Consider the following 20,946-nt stretch of genomic DNA (forward strand, 5'->3'; position numbering starts at 1 on the left):
GAGTATGGTTCCCTGTGCTATACAGTAGGTCCTTGTTGATTTTCTGTTGTATATATAGTAGTGTGTGTATGTTAATCCCAAACTCCTGATTTATCCTCCTCACCCCTACTTTCCCCTTTGGTAACCTTAAGTTTGTTTTCTATGTCTGTGGGTCTATTTCTGTTTTGTAAATAAGTTCCTTTGTATAATTTTTTTAGATTCCACATATAAGCGATATCATATGATATGTGTCTTCCTCTGTCTGGCTCACTTCACTTAGTATGATTTTATAATTATTTTTCCTAAAAGGGGAGAGATGCAAACTTCGAGCTATTCATTGATCTCTACTGTCACCTACTGGAGCAAAGAGTGAATGCTTTTTTTTTTCTCTTTCAACGGGTTTTTCCTGAACAATGCAAATGCACAAGCCATTGGTTTAGCACTGAAAAACAAGAACAAACAAATTACAAAAGACTACTTTTTCCTTTGAACATCAAGTTTCTTCTTTTTTTTACACTTACACATATCTGAGAATTTACTATAAAAATAGTAAAAACAGCATATTTGTCTATAGTATATGGATGTTTCAACCAAAACCAATGGCTCACATGACTCCCATCTATAAACCTGCCCGCAGGGGTGTTTATTTCAGCTTACATCAACTTAAATGAAAAGGGCCAATGAATCCCGTGGTTCTTAAAGTGTGGCTGCAGGACCAGCAGCATTAGCACCACCTGGGAGCTTGGTAGAGCTGCCAATTCTCGGGTCTCCTCCCAGACCTCCTGAATTAGAAACTCTAAGGCTGGGGGCCAGGACTCAGTGGCATAACAAGCCCTCCAGCTGATGCCGATGCACACTCAAGTTGGAGGTCACTGACCACATGCAGAGCAAGAATCTTTGGGATATTAGACAACTGAAAAAGAACGCTTGTGAAATATCAGGTTTTAACGTGCTCCATGATCTCTACTGAGCAGTGTTTTTGTTTTGAATTTGCAGTATGAATGGAATGACAATGAAATGTACTTGTTCCGGTCATCTGTTGCATACGCCATGAGACAGTATTTTTCAGAAGACAGAAACGAGACCATTCCTTTCAAGTGAGTTGATTTGCTGTACTCTCAATCAGTATTTCCCTTACTCTTGGGTCTGAGAAAATATTATGCTTCAACTTTTATTCAAGTGAAATTAAGAAAAACCTCCTAATAGCTTTTAAACCTCTTTGCTATCCTGGAATTTGGGCCACTCTGTTTAGGGATGGTTGTGACTTATTTGACTTGCAGATGGAAGAGCATTGTTAGTAAATGGCGCTCTCCCCAGCTCTCTCCTCCCTTCCCTCCTCTCCTCTTTTCCTCTCGCCTTCTTTTCCCCGAATGCTCTCATCCACCCTCAGCACTGAAAAAAAGGGTAGAAAGCTCTGCTTTCATCAGGCTTATATTTTAATTCATCGTTTTATGTGTGTGTATGTGTGTGTTATAGACAATCAACAAAATATGGTGAGAAGTGCGAGGGAGAAAAATTCAACAGGAAAGGGGCTAGGGAGTGCTGGTGTGTGTGTGTGTGTGTGTAGGGTTCAATTTTAACTAAAATGGTCAGAGAAGTCCTTGTTAATATTTGAGAAAATTGCTGAAACAGTCATGGGGGGAGGGTGGGATGTTTCTGCTGGGAAAATAGCAAGTGGAAAGATCCCGAGAAACAAATATCCTTCACTTATTGAGTGTGGCTGGAGCAGAGTGAGCTAATAGAAGACCAGTGGGAGATGTGGTCAGGGTGGGACTGGGCTGTGGGGGTGGGAAGGTGAGAAGAAAGTTCATGTGGGCCTCACAAGCATTCTAAGGCCATTGGCTTTCCTTCTGGGTGAGAAAGGCTCTGGACCACATGATCCGACTTGGGTTTTATTAGGATCAGTCTGGCAGCTGTGAGAGCAGAGTCTTGTCACATCCTACTGTAAACCCCACTCCTCACGCTCACACGTGGGGGTAACGACAGTTTTTGCTGGGACGGGCAAGCTTGGAAGATGTCCATGGAACGGAGCCATCGCTGCCCACCATGTTTATCATGATCCTGGGTCACCAATGATTCTTCACTGATTCTTCTGCTGCTTTCAGTTTGAAATATTTCTATCACTGAAAAAAAAAAAAAACTGTGGTTCTTATATGGTGGCAGAACCAAGAGTGCCAAGACTTGCTGTCACACCTCACGTAGTTGAGTTCATGTGCTTTGGGCAGTGTTAAGGTTGTTGGGACAATTACATCCTTCCATGATGGGCTCTGCCTCATGTCTCTCTACTTTATACCCTGTGACCCTCCCCTCATCTCCTGTTCACCAGCAGGAGAAGTTTTCATTCTCTTTATAGTGTCCTCTGTGCCACCAGGGAAGATGTTTCTGTTGTTTCTCCACAGGGAGGAGGATGTACGGATAAGTGACTTGAAACCAAGAATCTCCTTCAACTTCTTTGTCACTTCACCTAAAAATGTGTCTGACATCATTCCTAAAACTGAAGTTGAACATGCCATCAGGTGATGTCTTACTTTCAAATGCACAATAGAAGGGTGAGGGGGTTCCCCAATGCAACAACAGTGACAAATATTTGATGTGCTCTTGCGGTGCCAGGCACTGTTCTGAGTCATTTACATGTTTTCCCTCATCTTAAAAACTTGGGTTTTAATTCCAGAAGGATCTCATAGAAAGGGGATTGTCTTAATTGGATTTCTCCAGATGCAGGTCCTTACACAAGGATTTGAGTGTAAGTAGTTTATTTGGGAGCTGATCTCAAGAAGCACAGAGAGAGGAGTGTGGACAGGAGACAGAATAGAAAGAAGGTAATAAATAACATGTTATGAGCAAGTTACCGCTGTGGGCAGCTAGAGCGCCATTCTGCTGGGAATTCTGGGAGATGGTGTAGAATATGCACCTGAATGGTCCCTTTAGAGCTGGGGTATTTATTCGCCACTTCCCGTCAGTCACTGGTTGAGAACTGCTTACAGGGGACAGTGATTCCCCAGCATCGTTGGCCTGCAGACAGGGCTGAATCTTGTGGCCTGAGAATGCTCTCAGGCAAAGGCAGCAGCTACTGGCTGAAGAAAGTCTGGCCAGCACGCCCGGAAAATGGTAAGTGCAGCGGACATACGGACAGGTGTTGCCATTATTTGCTATAGGGACTTTGATGTAGGATTCCTTTAACTAACTGAAGTCAGAAACAAGGTAGGCAAGGATAGGATTCCTTAGACACTGGTTAGCCTCCACACCAGAATAGGGACTTGCTATTGGCAGTGAGTGTTTAGAAGGAACAGTTTTCCCAATCTGCTTCACTGTTTCCCCAAACAGCAAAAGTAAAGAATGGATAGATGTAGGTGTTTCCCCTTGTCATTTACCAAGAAAAAAGAAAAAAGAAAAAAAAAAAAAAGGCTTAAGATACCCACTGCTATGGGAAATGCTCACTAGGGGGCGCTCGTCAGCTGCTGTTCATCTTCGGAAGCAGAACCAAGACTTGTTGGGCAGAGTGGGCCTAGAAAACTTGGTTTAGTGGGGTTTACAACATGAGCACGCCCATAAACTCACTGGCTGCCTCCACATGACTTGTTTTGGGGAAAAGTGCCAGATGAGATCATCACGAAGGAGCCCAGCCCTCCTGCAAGCTACAGGGGTCCTCGAACTTCCTGTTTCCAGAATGATGACACTCTTTCAGGTGGAGGTTGCCAAGGGTCACATGGCCAGTGCTGCTTTGACCCCTCTCTCTCTCTCTCTCTGGGTAGACTCTGACTTCCTCCTGACCTGCACTATACCCAAGGGCAGGAGGATGGGATGCCAGACACTTTGGTTTTCAATCTAGAATATTGAACATGTCACTCTTTTTTTGTTTTAAAAACAATCTTCATCCCTTTTTCCTCTATAAAATTCAGCCATATCCTAGCCCAGTGCTGGAGAATTTGGCAAGGCTCCTTCCCTGTATTCCTCCCTAGTGCTGCCTTTTATGTGGATGTCAACACCTTTTGTTTGGAAAATACAATGGTCAAGGCTTGCATATAGGGCCTGATTCATTTATAGGAGAGGTGAACCCAATTGTCCTTTTCCATTATTTGATATAAAATCATTGTAGACATACCCTGTCAAAAGGGAAATTCTCACCAAACATGCTAACTTTGCCTTTACAACACAGTAGTCACAAATGAACAAATGCCAACCATTTGCACGTTTCCACACTTACAACCTAATCTTCCAGTGAAGCTGTTTTCAGACCTAATCTAGGCTGCAAGGTATGAAAGAGGCATAATTGTCAAAACTCAAATCTGTCACTGAACCTGGTTATTTACTTTGATTTCATTGCTATTTTAGGTGTACATTTTTAGGATAAGCCTCATCAAATCCTTTTGGGAACAATGATGTAGGGAGTATATAATTGCACATAATTTTCTTTTGCCTAAGTGGCCCTCTTGCCTAAGTGTTTTGCTTCTGGGAATAGGCTGTCCCGGGGCCGTATCAATGATGTTTTCCGCCTGGATGACAACAGCCTGGAGTTTCTGGGGATTCAGCCGACGCTGGAACCCCCTTACGAGCCACCTGTCACCATATGGCTGATTATCTTCGGGGTCGTGATGGGAGCAGTAGTGATTGGTATTGTTGTGCTTATCTTCACTGGGATCCGAGATCAAAGGAAGTAAGTGACCTTTCTTAGACTCATCTATCCTAAAATAGAAAGGTTTAGGGAAAACAAACTGGAAATTTTGCAGTAAGTGCTAGGTTGTACAAGCCAATTACTTATTTGGACAGTTTTGCAGCTAAATATTCTTGTGCTTCCCCTAGAAACTTACCAGACTTCATCAGCACTTTGCCTCCCTAGCAAGCCCCACCGTATATACAGGAGATGTCCAGCCTGGGGTTTGCTGGAGTGCCCTGGTAAACTCCATCCTGGCCACAGCATCATTGCCCCATTGCTAAGAGGCACTCCAAGCCCAGCAGGGACAAGTGGGCTCAGGGGATTATCCTTACTAATAAGTCCTCCTTGATCTAGAAGTGACCCTGGAGACTGCATTCGTGATGGATTTGAACTGTGAAATCATTTGAGCATGAGCTCTGAGATTTGTTTCAAACTGCCGCACTCGAATCCTCTCCATCCCTCCTCTGATAGCCCAGATTGCCCTACTGTCCCCTCAGTTCATGGGTCAGGCACCCTCTAATTTCTCTTAAATAATGGAAGATTTAAATCACCAAAGGCCTGATGTATAGTCTTGCCCTGCCACTGGATTTGTTTTCTGACCTTGAGACATCATTTACTTTTGTTGGGCTTATGTAATTGAGATTAATCATATTTTATAGCACCTAACAAAACTCTTTGCACACTTTAGGTTGTTTAAACATGTTCTTTAATTTTTACATGCACTATTCTATTTTGCTCAGTTTTCTTCACTATATTATTTGTTCCCCCAAATAAGTTCCTTTTAAAAATTAGGCATTAACAAGAATACATTCATATAGTTAAAATTTTTTAAATACAAAAGGATACAGAGTCTCCCTGTCACACTTTGCATCCAAGTTCCCTTCCCAAAGCTGACAAAAAGGATCCGTTTTTTAAAACTCGTATGCATATTACAGTTTGAGAAGCACTCTTCTACATACTAAGAATTTGCACAGGAGACACTATTCCAAAGTTCATTCATTAAAGAAATTTTTGGGGGGCCCCTCCTTCATGCTACACACTACGTTAATAGAAGCTACACAGAAAAATAAGACCGTCAACCCTGCTTATGGATTTCTTACATTAATGTACTCAGTGATTATATGATGTAAATATGTAATTATTTTCGTGGATATATAAAACTGAAATTCAGAGAGGCCAAGAAACCTTCTCAAGTTTGCACAGCTAGTCAGTAACACTTGAGGATATATGCTTGGTTTCTAAAGCTGGTTGTTATACTGCAAAGCAGGCCTACCCTGATCTTTATACATACTTTGGAAGTTGATAATTTAGTGGGGAAGCTTTTTAAAATGAAATGATTGGCTAAAAGACCACTGAGTTCCTAAAAGTAATAATAACGGTTAACATTTGTTGAGGATCACATGCCAGGTGCTCTGAGTACTCTGCCAGCATTATTTCCTTGACTTCACACAATTGCCATCATGTTCCGAATAGGCAGAGTGAGACACAGAGGCTCCCGCTGACTCCAGAGTTGATACCTTAACCAATCTCCTATACTCTGCCAGCCATCCTGCCAACAGATCATGGGGCTAAAGAAGTGAATCCAATGCACCCTGGGTGCCTATAGTCCATTAAGAGGGGACTGGTATACAAATAAGTACAAGTGATTATATGCTGAGACGGAAAAGATGCCTGGGCCCAGTGGGGTCCAAGGGAGGCCGTGCCATTCTAAGACCATGATAATAAGGTGACTTCACTTTATTTAACAGGAAAAATCAAGCAAGCAGCGAAGAAAATCCTTATAGCTCTGTGGACTTGAGTAAAGGAGAAAATAATTCAGGATTCCAAAATGGTGATGATGTTCAGACTTCGTTTTAGAAAAATCTCTTTTATTTCCCCTCGAGGTGATTTTATTTTGTGTAAACGTTAATTCACAGTACAGAAAATAGGAGATTATAAGGATGTCATTAAATGTCAAAGCTATGGCTCTGTTCAGGAAACGTTGTCCAAAGAAGACACGCCTGAGGAGAGGGCATCTTCACTTGCATCACTTTTAGTATTTGTTTCTTCCTCAGGAAATGACTTCTCTTCTGTTTCCTGAAAGAGATGTTTCTATTTGAGAATAGAGAAAGTGTGTCTTTGGCCTCATAGGCTGTTCAGCGGGTAATAGAAATGAAAACATCTGTTGTGGTGCTGGAGTTGAAAAAAAAAAAAAAGGAGACATGGCAGGAGCAGGTTGTGGGCTCTGGTGTAGAATCTGGATGGATCGCTTTTAAGGACGGTGCCTGTGAACAGATGAAGCTGCAGGGATGGAGAACGGCATGCACTGTTCACTTGGATTTAATTCAAGTGTAAAGGATGACACTCTCTTTCACATTAACTTAACCTAAGTACTCTAGTGATTTTTCCCCCAGTGATGATTGGACTGGAACATGCCTTCTTCAGGGTGACAGGGCTATAGAAGAGAGAAGAATCCAGAGAGCTGTTGGAGGACATTGCCTTCTCACTTCCAAGCTGCTTGATCACCATCTTCCTGACAACATCAAACTAGCCCCAGGGGCCTCTGTGAATCCCCTCCAGAGCACACATGATAGAGACTCGCTTCCGTTGTTCTCTTAACTATGGAGTGCATAGAGATCCCAACTGAATGTCACCCTCTGAAGTGGGCTCCCAATCTTTGAAATTTTTTGTATTTGCCCGCAACGTCTGACTAGTGCTTAGCATGAAGCAGACACTCAATAAATACTTACTCGATTTACACACTCCTGTGGTCTCGTGTGTAGTTCTGTGCTTAGGCTTCTGTGCATTCTGTCTGCTTTTTACTTCCAGGGACAAAGTTGCCATCTGACTGTCCAGGACTCTTGACCTCCCAAATGTCTTGGAATGTATCCCAATGCCTTCAACTGTTTTATATTTATTGTATAAAGCAATTATAAAATCAGTCGAAAAAGAGTTGTGTTAAGAGCGTCTACACCATCAGGTTAGGAACCAAACCTGGTAATGCTTTTACACATCTCAGAGCCCCCAGCCCAGTTCTGAGCACAGCATCCAATACAGACCTGGAAACTGATTTAAAATGGATTAAACAGATTAAAATATCCAAACTCTACCCATCAATTCACTTTCTGTGGTGACCAGCCTAACTTTGTCAAGTAAGGAGAACTAGCAGCTCATGCTCAAGAGACCTGAACTCCCTGATGGCCTTTAGGGAGGGGCTTTTAAAGGCCACATTATGGATGAGGGTTGTGGGGTGCCTGATCAGCTTGTGGACATTTTTCTGATTAGTTTGGTGGTGAGGTAATTGGGTGGTATTTCGGAACTCAGCATCATCAACCTTCTGGCTCTAACCAGTCTGGGGTCTGTGTGCTGGTGGTCAGCATGCAGTTGAGCTCTTCCACCTGGTATGGGTTTTAGGATCTGCAAAGCAGCTCAAAGATATGGCTCAGGATATTATCTATAGCCCTTGAGGAGGAGCTAAAGGTCCTCGACTTTGCTTTATGGCTAACTTACTATTTTGTCGATAGACTGTTTTTCTTTGTTCCTGCATTTTCTCATTTCTCTTATTAAATTTACTCATTGGAACTTGGGGAAGGCCTAGGAAGCTAAAGGTTTTCTGCAAACAACAGGCAGGGGTGGGGGTGGGTCATGTCCCCAGGAAGGTCCCATAGAGTCCTGCTGAGTTTCATTTTTAGAACATCAAATATATAAAAATAAGGAGAAGAGAGGAAAACACCCTTCAAGGAGGGGACCAGGAAGACCTAGTTTGGGCATGAGAAATCTTTCTCAGTGGGTGTTAACAGTCTGTAGTGCAAATCTCTGATGGATGGAATCAGAGCAGCAAAGGCCGGCTCCCCAACCTGACTATGGGCCCTTGGGGAGGAAAGAACGTGGCACACAGTACATGCTAAATAAATGCTCGCTGAATGTATAAATGCCTTAGTGGTTATTTCAAAAGTTCCATTTCATTATATATTGAGATTTGTGTACCATGGTAAAAAAAAGTAGACTATTATCATAAGTCAATTCTGTTGAAAATAAAGGAACCATTATTTAAATGTCAAGAGATAAATAACCAGGAGGGGACAGTCGCCATAGCTGGGGGGTGGGGGTGAGTGGGATGAGGAAGGGTGTGGATGTCTCTTAAGGGAGACTGTTAACTTATACCTGGAAAATAGTAGCAGGGTTTCATTAGTGTCTTTTCACTGTAATAGTGCCTTTCACATAAACTTTCTCTTTCCTTTCTTGACATTACAGACATGACAATGACGTACTCCAAAATGTTGAAAACCTATGGGTTCCGCAGCAGGCCGTGAAGGTGGGCATTCCCAGGAAGCTTGAAAGCTAAGGTCCCTTTTAGTAATAGCCATGAGAAGCTAAAATAGGACTCCTGTTCCTTTGTGTCAGGACAGAAGACTGAAAGTTCAGTTATCAAACTAGCCAGAGGCCCCTGAGCCCAAACTCAAGGATTTTAAATGATTACAGTAGCGCCCCACCACAGTAGCGGTTTCACTTTTGGTGTTTTCAGTTACCTGCAGTCAACCACTATCTGGAAATATTTAATGGAAAATTTCAGAAATAAAGATTTCATAAGTTTTAAAGTGCACCCCGTTCTCAGTAGTGTGATGAAACTTCATGATATCAGCTCTGCTCCTCCGGGACGTGAATCATCCCTTTGTCCAGCAAGTCGCACCCCTTAGTCACTTAGTGGCGGTGGTTATCAGATCTGCTGTGGCAGTGTCACACTGCTGTGTTCAAGTGACCCTTATTTTACTTAATCCTGGCCCCAAAGCACCAGAGGAGTTATGCTGGCGATTTGGAAATGCCAGAGAGAAGTCCTAAAGTGCTTCTTTTAAGTAAAAAGGTGAAAACCCTCAACTTAATAAGGAAAGAAAAAAATTGGATGCTGTAAGAACAAATCTTTTATCGGGGAATTGTGAAGAAAGAAATTCACACTAGTTTTGCTGTCGCACCTCAAACTGCATAAGTTATGGCCGCAGTGCGTAAGCACTTAGTTAATATGGAAAAGGCATTAAATTTGTACAGCAAGATATTTTGACAGAGAGAGAGATCACATTCACATAACTTTTATTATAGTATATTGTTATAATTGTTTTATTTTATTATTCGTTATTGCTGTTAATCTCTTACCATGCCTAATTTATAAATTAAACTTGATCATAGGTATGTATGTATAGGAAAAACATAGTATATATGGGTTTGGTATTATCCTCAGTTTCAGTCATCCACTGGGGGTCTTGGAATGTATCCCCTGTGGATAAGGTGGGAGTACTGTAGAAAGCAACAATCTAATACAAGATGGTTGTTATACTTGAGTTGAAATTGATAATAGTTAAGCGTAAGGACAAAGGCATCAATTTTTACCTTAGCATCTTTAAAAACTGTCTCTATGTAACACATAGTTAATATGTTATTGACTAATGTTATTTAACTTTAGTTTTATATTTGTGTACATGATGACATGAATTCATTGTTCTGATTTGGATATCAGATGAGAATTGTATCATTTGAATTGAATTATGGACCACCTAACGGTGCCCACCAGATAATGAGGTCCCCTAGGGCAGTTTGGGCTGACTGCACAGAAACATCTGGGAGCTTGTTAAAAATACACATTCTTAGTCTGCACTCAGACTTTCTGGATCAGAATCTCTGGGGCAGTTCCTAAGGAACCTGTGTTTTAATAAACTCTCCATTTGATTCTTATACATGCTAAAGATTGAGAACGTTGAAACATGAAAGCAAGTGTCACTGTTTCCATACTTGTTAATAGCATATTTAATTATCATGATAGTGGTGATATTAAGAAAAGAACAAATATCCAACAAATAATTTTTCAATTCTGTTCAGTCTTTACACATGGTACACACCCTCTCTATTTTGCAATCAGAAAATGTGCTTCTGCTATAGGCTGGGAAGTGTAATGTTAAGAGCAGCATAAACAAAATTACTAACTTGACCTAAATTTCAAGGAAATCTTTTGTTTCCTACCTTGTTCATTTCTAGATAACAGAACAAACAGCACGCAGATTACCATTAAGAAGAACTAGCTAAATTACGTCTGTGCTTTGCTACTTTCCTTAAAAAGAATGAAAATGTTGGCCAACATTTATACTCATTCTCATCCGATCTTCTCATTTCTTCTTCAAGGCTTGTCTTTTTCCCGAAGTGGTTCAATGGAGGATAGGAGTTGCTGAAATGTGGGACGCTTTTCTGGAAGCTAGAGAAAAGAAAAACCCAATGGTTTAGTTTATAAAGGTTATGATTGAAAATAAACTATGTAAAATATTTATACCTTAGTCCTAAAACTAGCAAATTTTAAAATATGGAAACAAACACTATAGACGTTTCTTCTAAAGAGAAAACAATTAGAGCCCTAAGAATTGTAGAAGAAAAAGTACCTTTATTTGCATATGATATGACTGCATACCTTGAAAAACCAAGGGAGTTAATGATAGAACCAACCCAAATAAGAAAGGAATCCAACAGGAGAGCAGTATATAAAATTAACTTACAAAATCAATAGCCTTCCTATATAGGTACAGTAACCAATTAGAAGATATGATGGAAGAGAAAAACCCCATTTACAATAGCAACAACACCCCAATAAAATACTAACAAAAATGTACCCCCCAAATGAGGAAAACTTCAAAATGCTGCTGAAAAATACAAATGTAAACTTGAACACAGAAAAAAGATTGCTTGTTCTTCAATAGGACACACCAATACCATAAAGATGGTGAATTTCCCAAGTTAAAATGCAAACCAAGTACAATCTCCTCCAAAATATGAACAAGCTTGTTTCAAGCTGAACAAATTGATTCTTTAGTTTGTGGATTTTTAAATATACAAAATAGCTAAGAAAACTATAAAGAAAGATGAGCAATGAGGGGGTGCTAGCCTACTTAGTATTAAAACATGTTATAATACAACAGAAACTAACACAACATTGTAAATCAACTATACTCCAATAAAAATTAATTTAAAAAATTAGACATTAAAAAAAGTGTTACAAAGTCTCTGTAATTAAAACAATGTAGTGCTAGCACATGAATAGAAACCAGAGAACAGAAGAGAAAGTCCCAAAATGAACCCAAATACATATGGAAATTTCCTATCATGTTCCTGGGTATTTTGACATGATTCAATAGAATCTTATCCCTGGGGAGAACATAGTGTTTCAATAAATGGTGCGTGAACAACTGGGTAGTCATTTAGAAAACCAAATCTTTGGATCCATTCTTTTTATTCCATACACCAAAACAAACTAGATCAGACACTTAAAAGTTAAAGAATGAAACCATCAAAGTAGTAGAGGAAAATCTGAGTGAATGCCTTTACAGTCTGGGTGTGGGAAAACCTATCTAACTATAACTCAGTTTCCAGAAGCAAAAAAAAGCAAATAATGATAGTCAATTGTATTTTTTTTAAACTTTCACATGGCAAAAACATCATAAATTAAATCAAAAATAAGTGACAAACTGGGAGAAAATAATTATAACTTATGTCAGAGATAAAGTATTAATCTCCTGAATTTATAAAGCAATCTTTAAAATTGAGGTGGGGTGAACAAAAACCTGATAGAAAAGGGAAAAGACATGACATACAGTTCTCAGAAAGATATACAACTTTTCTTCAAAATATTCCTCACTCATAATGAAAGATGCACCTATGAAAGCTGTGCTAAAATGCCATTTCTCGTCTATCAGATTGGCAGGAATTCAGAAGCTTGACAATGGTCAGTGTTGCTAGAGGGCCAATGCCTGCAAAGAGGAATCTGTATGCTCTTTTTTTTTTTTTTTTTTTTTGTGAGAAAGAAAGGGAACCAAAACCACACACGGATACATACATGCTCATTTTTTGCAAAGAAATATGGGAAAGCTAAATTGGAATCTAATGAAAATTGTGAATTTTCTCCCAAAAGTTGTGAAATAAAATATCAAAAAGATGGGAGACTAAAATGTACAAAACACTCACTATGAGCAGAACCTTCAGCTGGGGACTGCCTCTGTGCAAACCCCCCTCAATGGATTCTGCCCCAATTCGTACACTTTGATGGACCAACTGTGGGAAGAAGGCCGTTCCTTCCCATTCGGGGACCCCTGTCCATCTGATGGTGCAGGCACATTTCCAGGAGCTGGAGTGGGGAAGGCCAGGGAGGGCTTCAAGTCAAACACCCTTGTCTGCTCCTCTTCTCCATCTGACAGGTGACAGCAGTGAGTCAGCCTGGCTGTGGGCAGTGCCAGGTCTCTAACCCTCCCCTGAACCAGTCTGACCCTCTAGCACCACCTGAGGCTCTCAGCCCCTCTACATTTGGGGCAAAAAAGAGTGGGGGAGCCTTAGATAGTATTCCAAGTGCCATTGGGTTGGAAGTCACCAAGCGCCCATATCCCAAGAATAATTTAAAGCTAAAAGATAAAATGTTACATGATGCAGTCAGTAACTCTTCCAAAGTGGAACTCTAGGCTCCAACACAAGAGATGAGGAACTCTTTAAATCCTGTGGAGTCATTTATTCCTAGCACCCAGCATAGTGCTTGGTGCACAGCTGCTGTATTAATTTGTAACAACAGCGACAACCACTTAGAGCACTTACTGTATACCGGACACTGTTCTAAGGACTTTATAATATTAACTCATTCAATCCACACAATAATCCTATCAGTTAAGTACTATTTTATAGTGAAGCACGGAGATGTTAGGAGGCTTACGCAAGGTCACACAGCTAGCCTTCAACCCAGACATTCTGGCTCCAGAGTCCATATTCTTAACTATAACACCAATCTGCCTTTGACGAGTGAATGAATGAATGCGTGAACGCATGACGGCAGCATTAGGTCCGTTCATCAATGAGGCCGCGTCGTATAATGGCTACGGGCTGCGGGCTCTTAGATGAATGTTCTTAGCAGTCCCCTATTAGCATATCACTTGCAAATGTCTTCAGTGGCTCCTCTTTGCCTATAGAAAGACAAACTCACACTCCTCTCCCTGTCATTCAGGCTACGGAATCTGGACCAGACCTACCCTTCCAAACTCGTTTCCAGCCCTTCCAACCACAGCTCCAGCCAAGCACGCCGTGCTCCTTGCTGCCTCCGCACCTGTGCTGGTTGCTCTCATGGGCACACCCTTGAACTGTGTCTCCATCCACAGAGTTGGGGAAGCTCTGCAGAGCTTTCCAGAACCGGCTCAGATAACGATGTGTTACAGAACCTGGGCTCCCTCTCCTTCGAGTTCTTCCTGTACTTACTTGTCTATATTTCTAATTTGCACATATAACTATAAACTACTTGTTGTTTTCAGTCCCGCCAAAAAAGATACTTTTATTCTCTCCCTGCACCGAAGGCTTTTATTCAGCACTTGGGAGGCAGGGAAAGGGAGGACAGAGTGGTATCCATTCTGTGTTCTCTACACGTGTTATTTGTTCTCTGTTACATATTTTCTCCTTGGGATACTCTAGTGGTGTGCTTGAGAACAGGGCCTCCGACACTAGCCAGCCTGCCTCTTACTAGCTGTGTGAGCCTGGGCGAGTCACGTCACCTCTCTGGGTCTCTGTTTCCGCTTCTGTTAGTTTAGCCATAAGAGCACCTACTCACAGTGTTTCCCGTTGAATAAATGAGTTAATATTCATAAAGTCCTTAGAACACTGCTGACATAAGTTGTTTGTTAAATTGGTGCCTACAGTGCTGGTTTCAGATCACAAACACCTGACGGCAGGGGCCCGGGGCCACTTCCCCCTGCTCTGTAGCAGGTGCCTCCCCTCAAAAATGCTTCTTCCGGCAGTGACGTAGCAACCAGCCCGCGTGTGCCCGGGGCCCCTGCCCGCTCCCCTCTGCGGGCCACTCACCTCGTGCCAGCAGCTGTACATGATCTGGTAGATGGTGTCCGACGCCAGTTGGGGCCGGTAGAGCCGGTGGCCCTGGGAGACCTTCACGACCACCTGCGAGTTGTCGTACAAGTCATAGGGCTGCTTCCCCAGGCTGAACACTTCCCACATCAGGATCCCTGCACCGCGGCGAGGGCGGCAGCGGACAAAGAGGAGAGAGAGCCAACGTCAAAAGGTACAGTTTATTGAACAAACTTCATGCACCAGGTCAGGAAGGCTCTGGGTCAGAGCCGGGATCCCTGGGGGATGAGTCCCAGCAAGAAGGACAGGGTAGGGAGGGAAGGCCTGGACCATTGCTTCTGGAGCCCAGGCTCTCTTCTCCCTGTTCCCTGAGACCCGGATGCCCATCCTTGCCGGGAAGCCGGGAACCGGCCAGGGCAGCTGCTGGGGACCTCCCTGGGGCCAAGGCCCTTGGGCTGCTTCAGAGAGGCGGCTGGGGCCTGGTCCAACCCACAGTGACAACCCCCGGCTCCAACCCTTAGGGATGATGGATGGAAGTCCTCGTCCTTTCTCTGCCTTGGCAACAATTTCATTGCACAATCAAATTACCTTTGGCTGGAAATTTAAGATAAAATCATGGGTAACATTCCTCCTTTTCTATTGCCACAGTGTTCTAGAATACTTTGTGGGTCAGGTGTCCTTTCAAGAATCTGATTAAAATCATTGGCTTTCCCTTGGGAAAGTGAATGCACAGCATTTTCAGGCTTATTTTCTGGAAGTTCACAGGGTATTTTCTGGAATTATCCAGAGTATGGTGGACTCAAGGTTAAGAAACTGAGTTCTGGTCATGGTGGTCAAGAGGGTGGCATTTGGGGCCAGTCAGATGTGGCTTTTGAGGCCCAGGTTTGCCACTTACAGGCTGGGCAAGTTTCTTAGCCCTTCTCATCTCTGCTTTCCTGTCTGTAACATGCAGATATTTGCACATCACAGAGTTGTCGTGAGGATTGAATAGGATAAAAGATGCGGAACATTTAGAAGGGCACTGGGGACATTTTAAATGCTTTCTAAATAGTGGCCATTGTGCTGTCTTATTGGCCAAGCCAGAGAATTCCAGCAGTCAGCCAGCATCAAAACCTTGGAAAACTAGAAATATGTAAGAAGGGAGAAAATTGTTCTGGAATCATAACTGAAGTACTAACTTCAAAACTTCGTTGACTTTTAGGGCTACAGATTTTATGTAAAGTATTTACAGTAAGGCAATATTATAAGTTGTGGTGGCTGTGGTTTTTTTTTTTTTTTTTAACAAGCATTCTAAAACAACCATTCAAAAATGTGTTGCCCCCTTCATAATTCTCTCTTTGGAAGGCTAACGTCTTATCTCAAGAATAGTATCATTGCTTAAAATATCTGTGGGACTCCTCTTTGAGAATTGCTTTCAGCGGTCCCAGTTTATTTTGAGTATCTTCACTGAGGACAAATTATTTATGAATGAATTTAGGTTTTGGAAACAGCCAGAAAATATTTGGAGCCAAAGTCTGGCACATAAGGTAAGCAGTCGACCTGGGTAATGCAATTTTTTGGTCAAAAACCAGCTGTGACTATTGAGTAAGGATACTGGTTTTTAAAAATATCTTTTGTAAGGCTATCAAGTGACACAAAGAGATTGAAACTAATTTTGACAAGTTCATCACCACAAAATGACATCAAGTATTCACCAAAATGCTCTTTGTGGTTTTTCCTTTTTCTATATACATTGGATTATTATTATTGTTTTTTACAATGAACAATACCACTTTTTACAAAAGGAATGATTATTTTTAAAAGTGTCACATAGAAACTAAATTTTCCTTTCTTCAGGCTGTCATGTAGAAAATCAAATTGTGCTTATGGGCTAAGACAGGCATGAAATAGTTCTCGGTTGTATTTAATATATTCCATAGCCTTATGATAATTTGGAATATTTATCCTGGGCCCATCTGACAGTGATTTTAAACAAGCCTGACATTCCTCCCAATGTAGAAAAATACCAGAAAATCTGCAGAATCACAATTTAAGAATTATCTGTTTTCTGATTACGTTTACTAAATTTCAATATAGATCTTTTAATAAAATAGAGGTCAGCATACTCTTTCTATAAAGGGCCACACAGTAAGTTTTCTAGGCTTTGAGGGTCATGCAGTCTGTGTGGCAGCTACTGTTGCAAGCACAAAATCAACCACAGACAATACATAAACCATATACAAATGACATGGCTGTGCTCCAATAAAATTTTCCTTACAGAAACAGGCCACTGGAATTGGTCCTGCGCCATGGTTTGCTGACCCCTGATCTAAATGATGCATTTTAATGAGGACACTATTGAAATTGGGATGTGCCAAAGAAAGTGCCGAGTCCTGTTTGGTATTTATGCCAGGCATGCCCCCCCAAAATGATCAATTCAGAAGGGAATGGTTATCACGCTGCTTCCGTGCAGAAAGTCGATGACTTCACTTTAAGCCCCTAAGCATTTTGTACCTCATGCAAACTGGGTTTTAGTTTTCAGTGACTCTTTTGAAAACTGCAATCTTCAGTGGAAAAGCTTTTGTCCCTTTTGATTTTATGAGAAGGTGTTAGCAGGATGCCAATTACACAATATGTGGCAGACATCCTAACACCAACACAAGAAAGGGTCACCATCGTCTTCAATCCCTTGCTTGCCTCTGGCCATGCAGGTAATTTTGTAAGTGCTCAGAACTTTTGCTGAAAATGAATGTTGCTGCTCTTGTGGTTTCCTGTTGTGGAAGCCAGCTTATGAAATGGGGCTGGGTCCCGTGTGGCCACATTCTTACCGAACGCCCATACATCTGACTTGCTGCTGTATTTGAAGTAGTGAAACACCTCTGGGGCTGACCACTTGACTGGAAACTTTGTTCCTACTGAACTGACGTACTGGTCATCAAGAACATACCTGCAAAATAGAGACACAGATGTAGAGAACAAACATATGGACACCAAATGGGGAAAGTGGGGAGGGTTGGAGGGGAGTGAATTGGGAGATTGGGATACCAAATTATACACTCTAAATATATGCAGTTTATTGTATGTTAACTGTATCTCAATAAAAGTTCTAAAAACAAACAAAAAACAACCACCTGCAGGGGAAAACATCAACACAGCCCTTAAGCCACTTGGCTGTGACAAGTGGGAAGCCCTCTGCTGGCCGATGTAGGACGTACAGCTGTCTGATCTCAGGGGAGGGCCCAGTGTTTCTGGATCTTTTGCTTCCTTTCAGTGTGTGAGCTTAGCTAGAGGCTTCTTATGACTTGTAAGCATTAAAAAAAATGATATCTAACTTTGAAAATACCAAAATCTGAATGCAAAAAATTTGGTAAATAGAAACTCAAACACGTAAAAGTAAAATCATTCTGAATCCCATCCCAAAGATAACCTGTCATACTACCACTCAAGATACATTTTTGCTTGTACTTTCCAATCTCTTTTTCTATATATAATTTGAACAAAATTGGGTTTCTGTTGTATTGAGGTTTGCTTTTATTTTTTCCTTTAATAGCATATCAAGAACATTCCCCCCATGCTTACATTTTCTTCTACCGCATCATGTTTAATGGCTGAAAAGTCTTCCCTCTTATGGATTAACGTAATTTGTTTAACCGTATAAGTTACTTCTAATTGTCTGCTATTATAAACAATGATGGACAGCAATAATATCCTACGAAGATATCAAGACCATAAAAATATATGCTCAAGGATATGCAGGATACTTTTGTTTATAATAGTGATAAAAATGCAATCAACCAGAACGTCCCCAGGCTGAGGAGTGATTAAATATAATATGGCAGTGGGGAGGTTGGCCTTGGAAAGAAACAGAAAATTTCCTTTGAGAAGTAAATAAAATTGAAGATATAGATGAAAAATATATACATATAATATGGCACATTAATAGAATAGTATGCAGCCATGAAAAAGGAGATCACTCTACACTGACCACAATAGAAAGATGCCCATAGTTTATGGTTATGTGCAAAAGCAGGTATAGATAATGTGATTCCATTTTTGTGGGGACAAACAGTAAAGGTCCATATTTGTGTATATGATTGGGTACACTTAGGAATCAGGTATGTAAGGACATCCACCAAATGTGTTAGCCATAGTTACTCCTAGTGTTGAAAATGAGCAGAAGGGGTGGGGGGGTAGAATCTACTTTTTGCTTTATATACTATTGCTATATTTCTTACAATAAACATATTATTTATATAATTAATCGAGGAGAAGCCCACAGAAAACCCCAAATAAATAATGACTATTAACTCAAGAAAATAGAAAAATGAAAATGATGGAGACTGAAACTTCAGATATAGGAAACTTCAGATTTATAGGAAAACTTCACACACCAAAATGTGTTAGAGATGTTTACTGTAATTTAAAATAGCTGACAAAGCTAGTGTGGCAAATCATTCTTGAAAATATTAATAATACTACTAATAAATAATGCTTCCATAAGATTACATATAGCACCTTCCATACTTCCCTCCCAGGCCCCCTCAGCTCCTCAGACACCACCAGACACTCAGAAACAACCCTGACACCCCTGACTGGGCTCTGCTCATGGCTTAAACCTTCCTTCAAATTATCAGGACCAAGTTCAATCACAGGCATCTGACTAATGTGACCCCAGAACTTCATGAGCAACAGGGCCTGGTGTGTGGCCTCCAGGATCCCTTATTCAGAGCAAGACCTGCAGCCCCCTTTTCCTAAGTTACAAAGAACTTGACAGTATATTCCCTGGATGCTGGCATAACGGCCAATATTTCTGCTTTGAGAACAAAGTGGGATCACTTCCCTTGTCCTGGGAGCTTCTCCCTGCCCTGAGGAGCTGTGAGCAGCTTTTTCTCTTGCTCAGACGAGCTACACATTTGGAGTGTTAGTGTAGGACAGCAAGTGTATGGTTGGAGCAGGATGGCAGGGAGCACACGGCTAAAGGGACACCCTGCCAACATTGAGGGGTCCCAGAAGAGGAGCAGCTTCTCGTGATGAATTTTGGAGAAGACTTAGAAAACCAGATATTTCTGTGGTGTTTTAGGGCCATGTTTGCTAAACATAGAGCTGGCTTTGGTCACCTCTTCAGATCACTTTGAAACTGCATCCTCTCTCCTCAGAGTGACATAGTGTATGTTGAGTTGGCACACCTTTACAGTAGTATTTTTTCTCAGTGGCAGGGACTCTACTTGCCCTGTAGACTAAACCATGGGCATTTTGAGGGCAAGGACTCTCCTGTTCATTTCAGTATCTCTCATAAGGCCTAGGCATTTAGTAGGCACTCAATACATATTTGTTGAATGGAAAGGCTACCTTGTATATCTTCATTTCCTACGTAAAACCATGAAAATTGACTCTGAGGCTTACATAGTATGAGGATTCAGAATTTTGGAAATGGAAGACTCTTCTTAAACTGCTATCATAATCAAACTAATTTCTCAAATCCTGAAGTGTTGCTGGAATGCTCACCAAGAGAATCTGAGTCTACTGCCTTACCTGATGATACAAGAAATTTAATAACATGACAAGCAAAATTTTCCCAGTATAAATGCTCTGTGTATTTGAACATACAGTGTTAAGAAAAAACCAGAAAGGGCTAAAGAAGCCACCACACACACACACACACACACACACACTCTCTCTCTCTCTCTCTCTCTCTCTCAATCAAGGCTTTTTAAACTCTTCTTTTTTGTTCCCCCCCCGCCCCCGATGGTAACATATTATATTTGACTATTTAGGATCTTTTGTGGAATTTATTCTTAAGTTTAGAAAATATTTATCAAGGTGTTGAAAGAACTAAAAGGGACTTGGGATAATTTCTGAGAAATAATCCCATCTTATAGGTGAAGAAATGAGGTGGTCAGAGGTAGTGTAGGAGAGGGGACCCAGGTTTCTAAGCCCCCAGTTCAGAGCAGGCTCTGTATCCCCATTTAGATATGAATGGAAATCCCTCTTTCATTGGTTGCCCCTTTGGAATTGGCTTACCTCGTCATCCCAAAGTCAGAAACCTTCACAGAGAGATCACTGTCCACCAAGCAGTTTCGAGCAGCCTTTAGAGGGAAAACAAAATTGCCAAGTAGTAAAAATGACCAAGAATCCCCTGACATCAAAATCAGACATTTTCCTTATCTTTGGCAGAATTCTCAGCAAAATCTAAGATTGCCTATCACAACCCCAAATGCTGTGTTTCAGAGGAACTATCTGAAATATAGAAGTTGTCTTTTTTCCTTTGCAGGTTTTTATTTTTCAGATGAGAATATGCTCCCATATTTTCCCTCAAGCATCCATCCTTGTCAAACAGCATGAAAGGTATTAGACATTAAACACAGAAAGTGCACTCATCAGTGAGAAGGGAAAAATCATGTCTCCACCGCTAGGACAGTGTACTTTAACAGGCACTTTGAAGGTATAAATGCTACACCAAGGATCCAGAATACACTGGCCTAGCGTGCGTGGCT

At 41.3% G+C, this 20,946-nt stretch overlaps 2 protein-coding genes across 9 annotated transcripts in view; one reads left to right on the forward strand and one right to left on the reverse strand.

Moving 5' to 3' along the window:
• ACE2 (angiotensin converting enzyme 2) overlaps positions 1-7,369 on the forward strand; it is a 44,893-nt gene extending 37,524 nt beyond the window's left edge. For 5 of the 6 annotated variants that reach the window (XM_057717726.1, XM_057717722.1, XM_057717725.1 and 2 more), the window contains 4 exons: positions 976-1,076; positions 2,379-2,495; positions 4,439-4,633; positions 6,382-7,369. In XM_057717726.1, the coding sequence (XP_057573709.1) occupies positions 976-1,076; positions 2,379-2,495; positions 4,439-4,633; positions 6,382-6,490 (522 nt within the window). In that variant the 3' untranslated portion in view covers positions 6,491-7,369. The remainder of the gene's footprint in view (positions 1-975; positions 1,077-2,378; positions 2,496-4,438; positions 4,634-6,381) is intronic. The other variant, XM_057717723.1, reaches the window with a different exon arrangement.
• A 2,462-nt stretch (positions 7,370-9,831) lies between these two features.
• The window catches only part of BMX (BMX non-receptor tyrosine kinase), a 56,785-nt gene continuing 45,670 nt past the window's right edge, over positions 9,832-20,946 (reverse strand). For all 3 annotated transcript variants that reach the window (XM_057717730.1, XM_057717729.1, XM_057717728.1), the window contains 4 exons: positions 20,474-20,538; positions 17,281-17,399; positions 14,474-14,631; positions 9,832-10,850 (listed from right to left, as the gene is read on the reverse strand). In XM_057717730.1, coding sequence (XP_057573713.1) covers positions 10,776-10,850; positions 14,474-14,631; positions 17,281-17,399; positions 20,474-20,538 — 417 coding nt within the window. In that variant the 3' untranslated portion in view covers positions 9,832-10,775. The remainder of the gene's footprint in view (positions 10,851-14,473; positions 14,632-17,280; positions 17,400-20,473; positions 20,539-20,946) is intronic.

The sequence above is a fragment of the Hippopotamus amphibius genome, chromosome X (assembly GCF_030028045.1).
Source record: "Hippopotamus amphibius kiboko isolate mHipAmp2 chromosome X, mHipAmp2.hap2, whole genome shotgun sequence".
In the NCBI taxonomy this organism is placed as follows: domain Eukaryota; kingdom Metazoa; phylum Chordata; class Mammalia; order Artiodactyla; family Hippopotamidae; genus Hippopotamus; species Hippopotamus amphibius.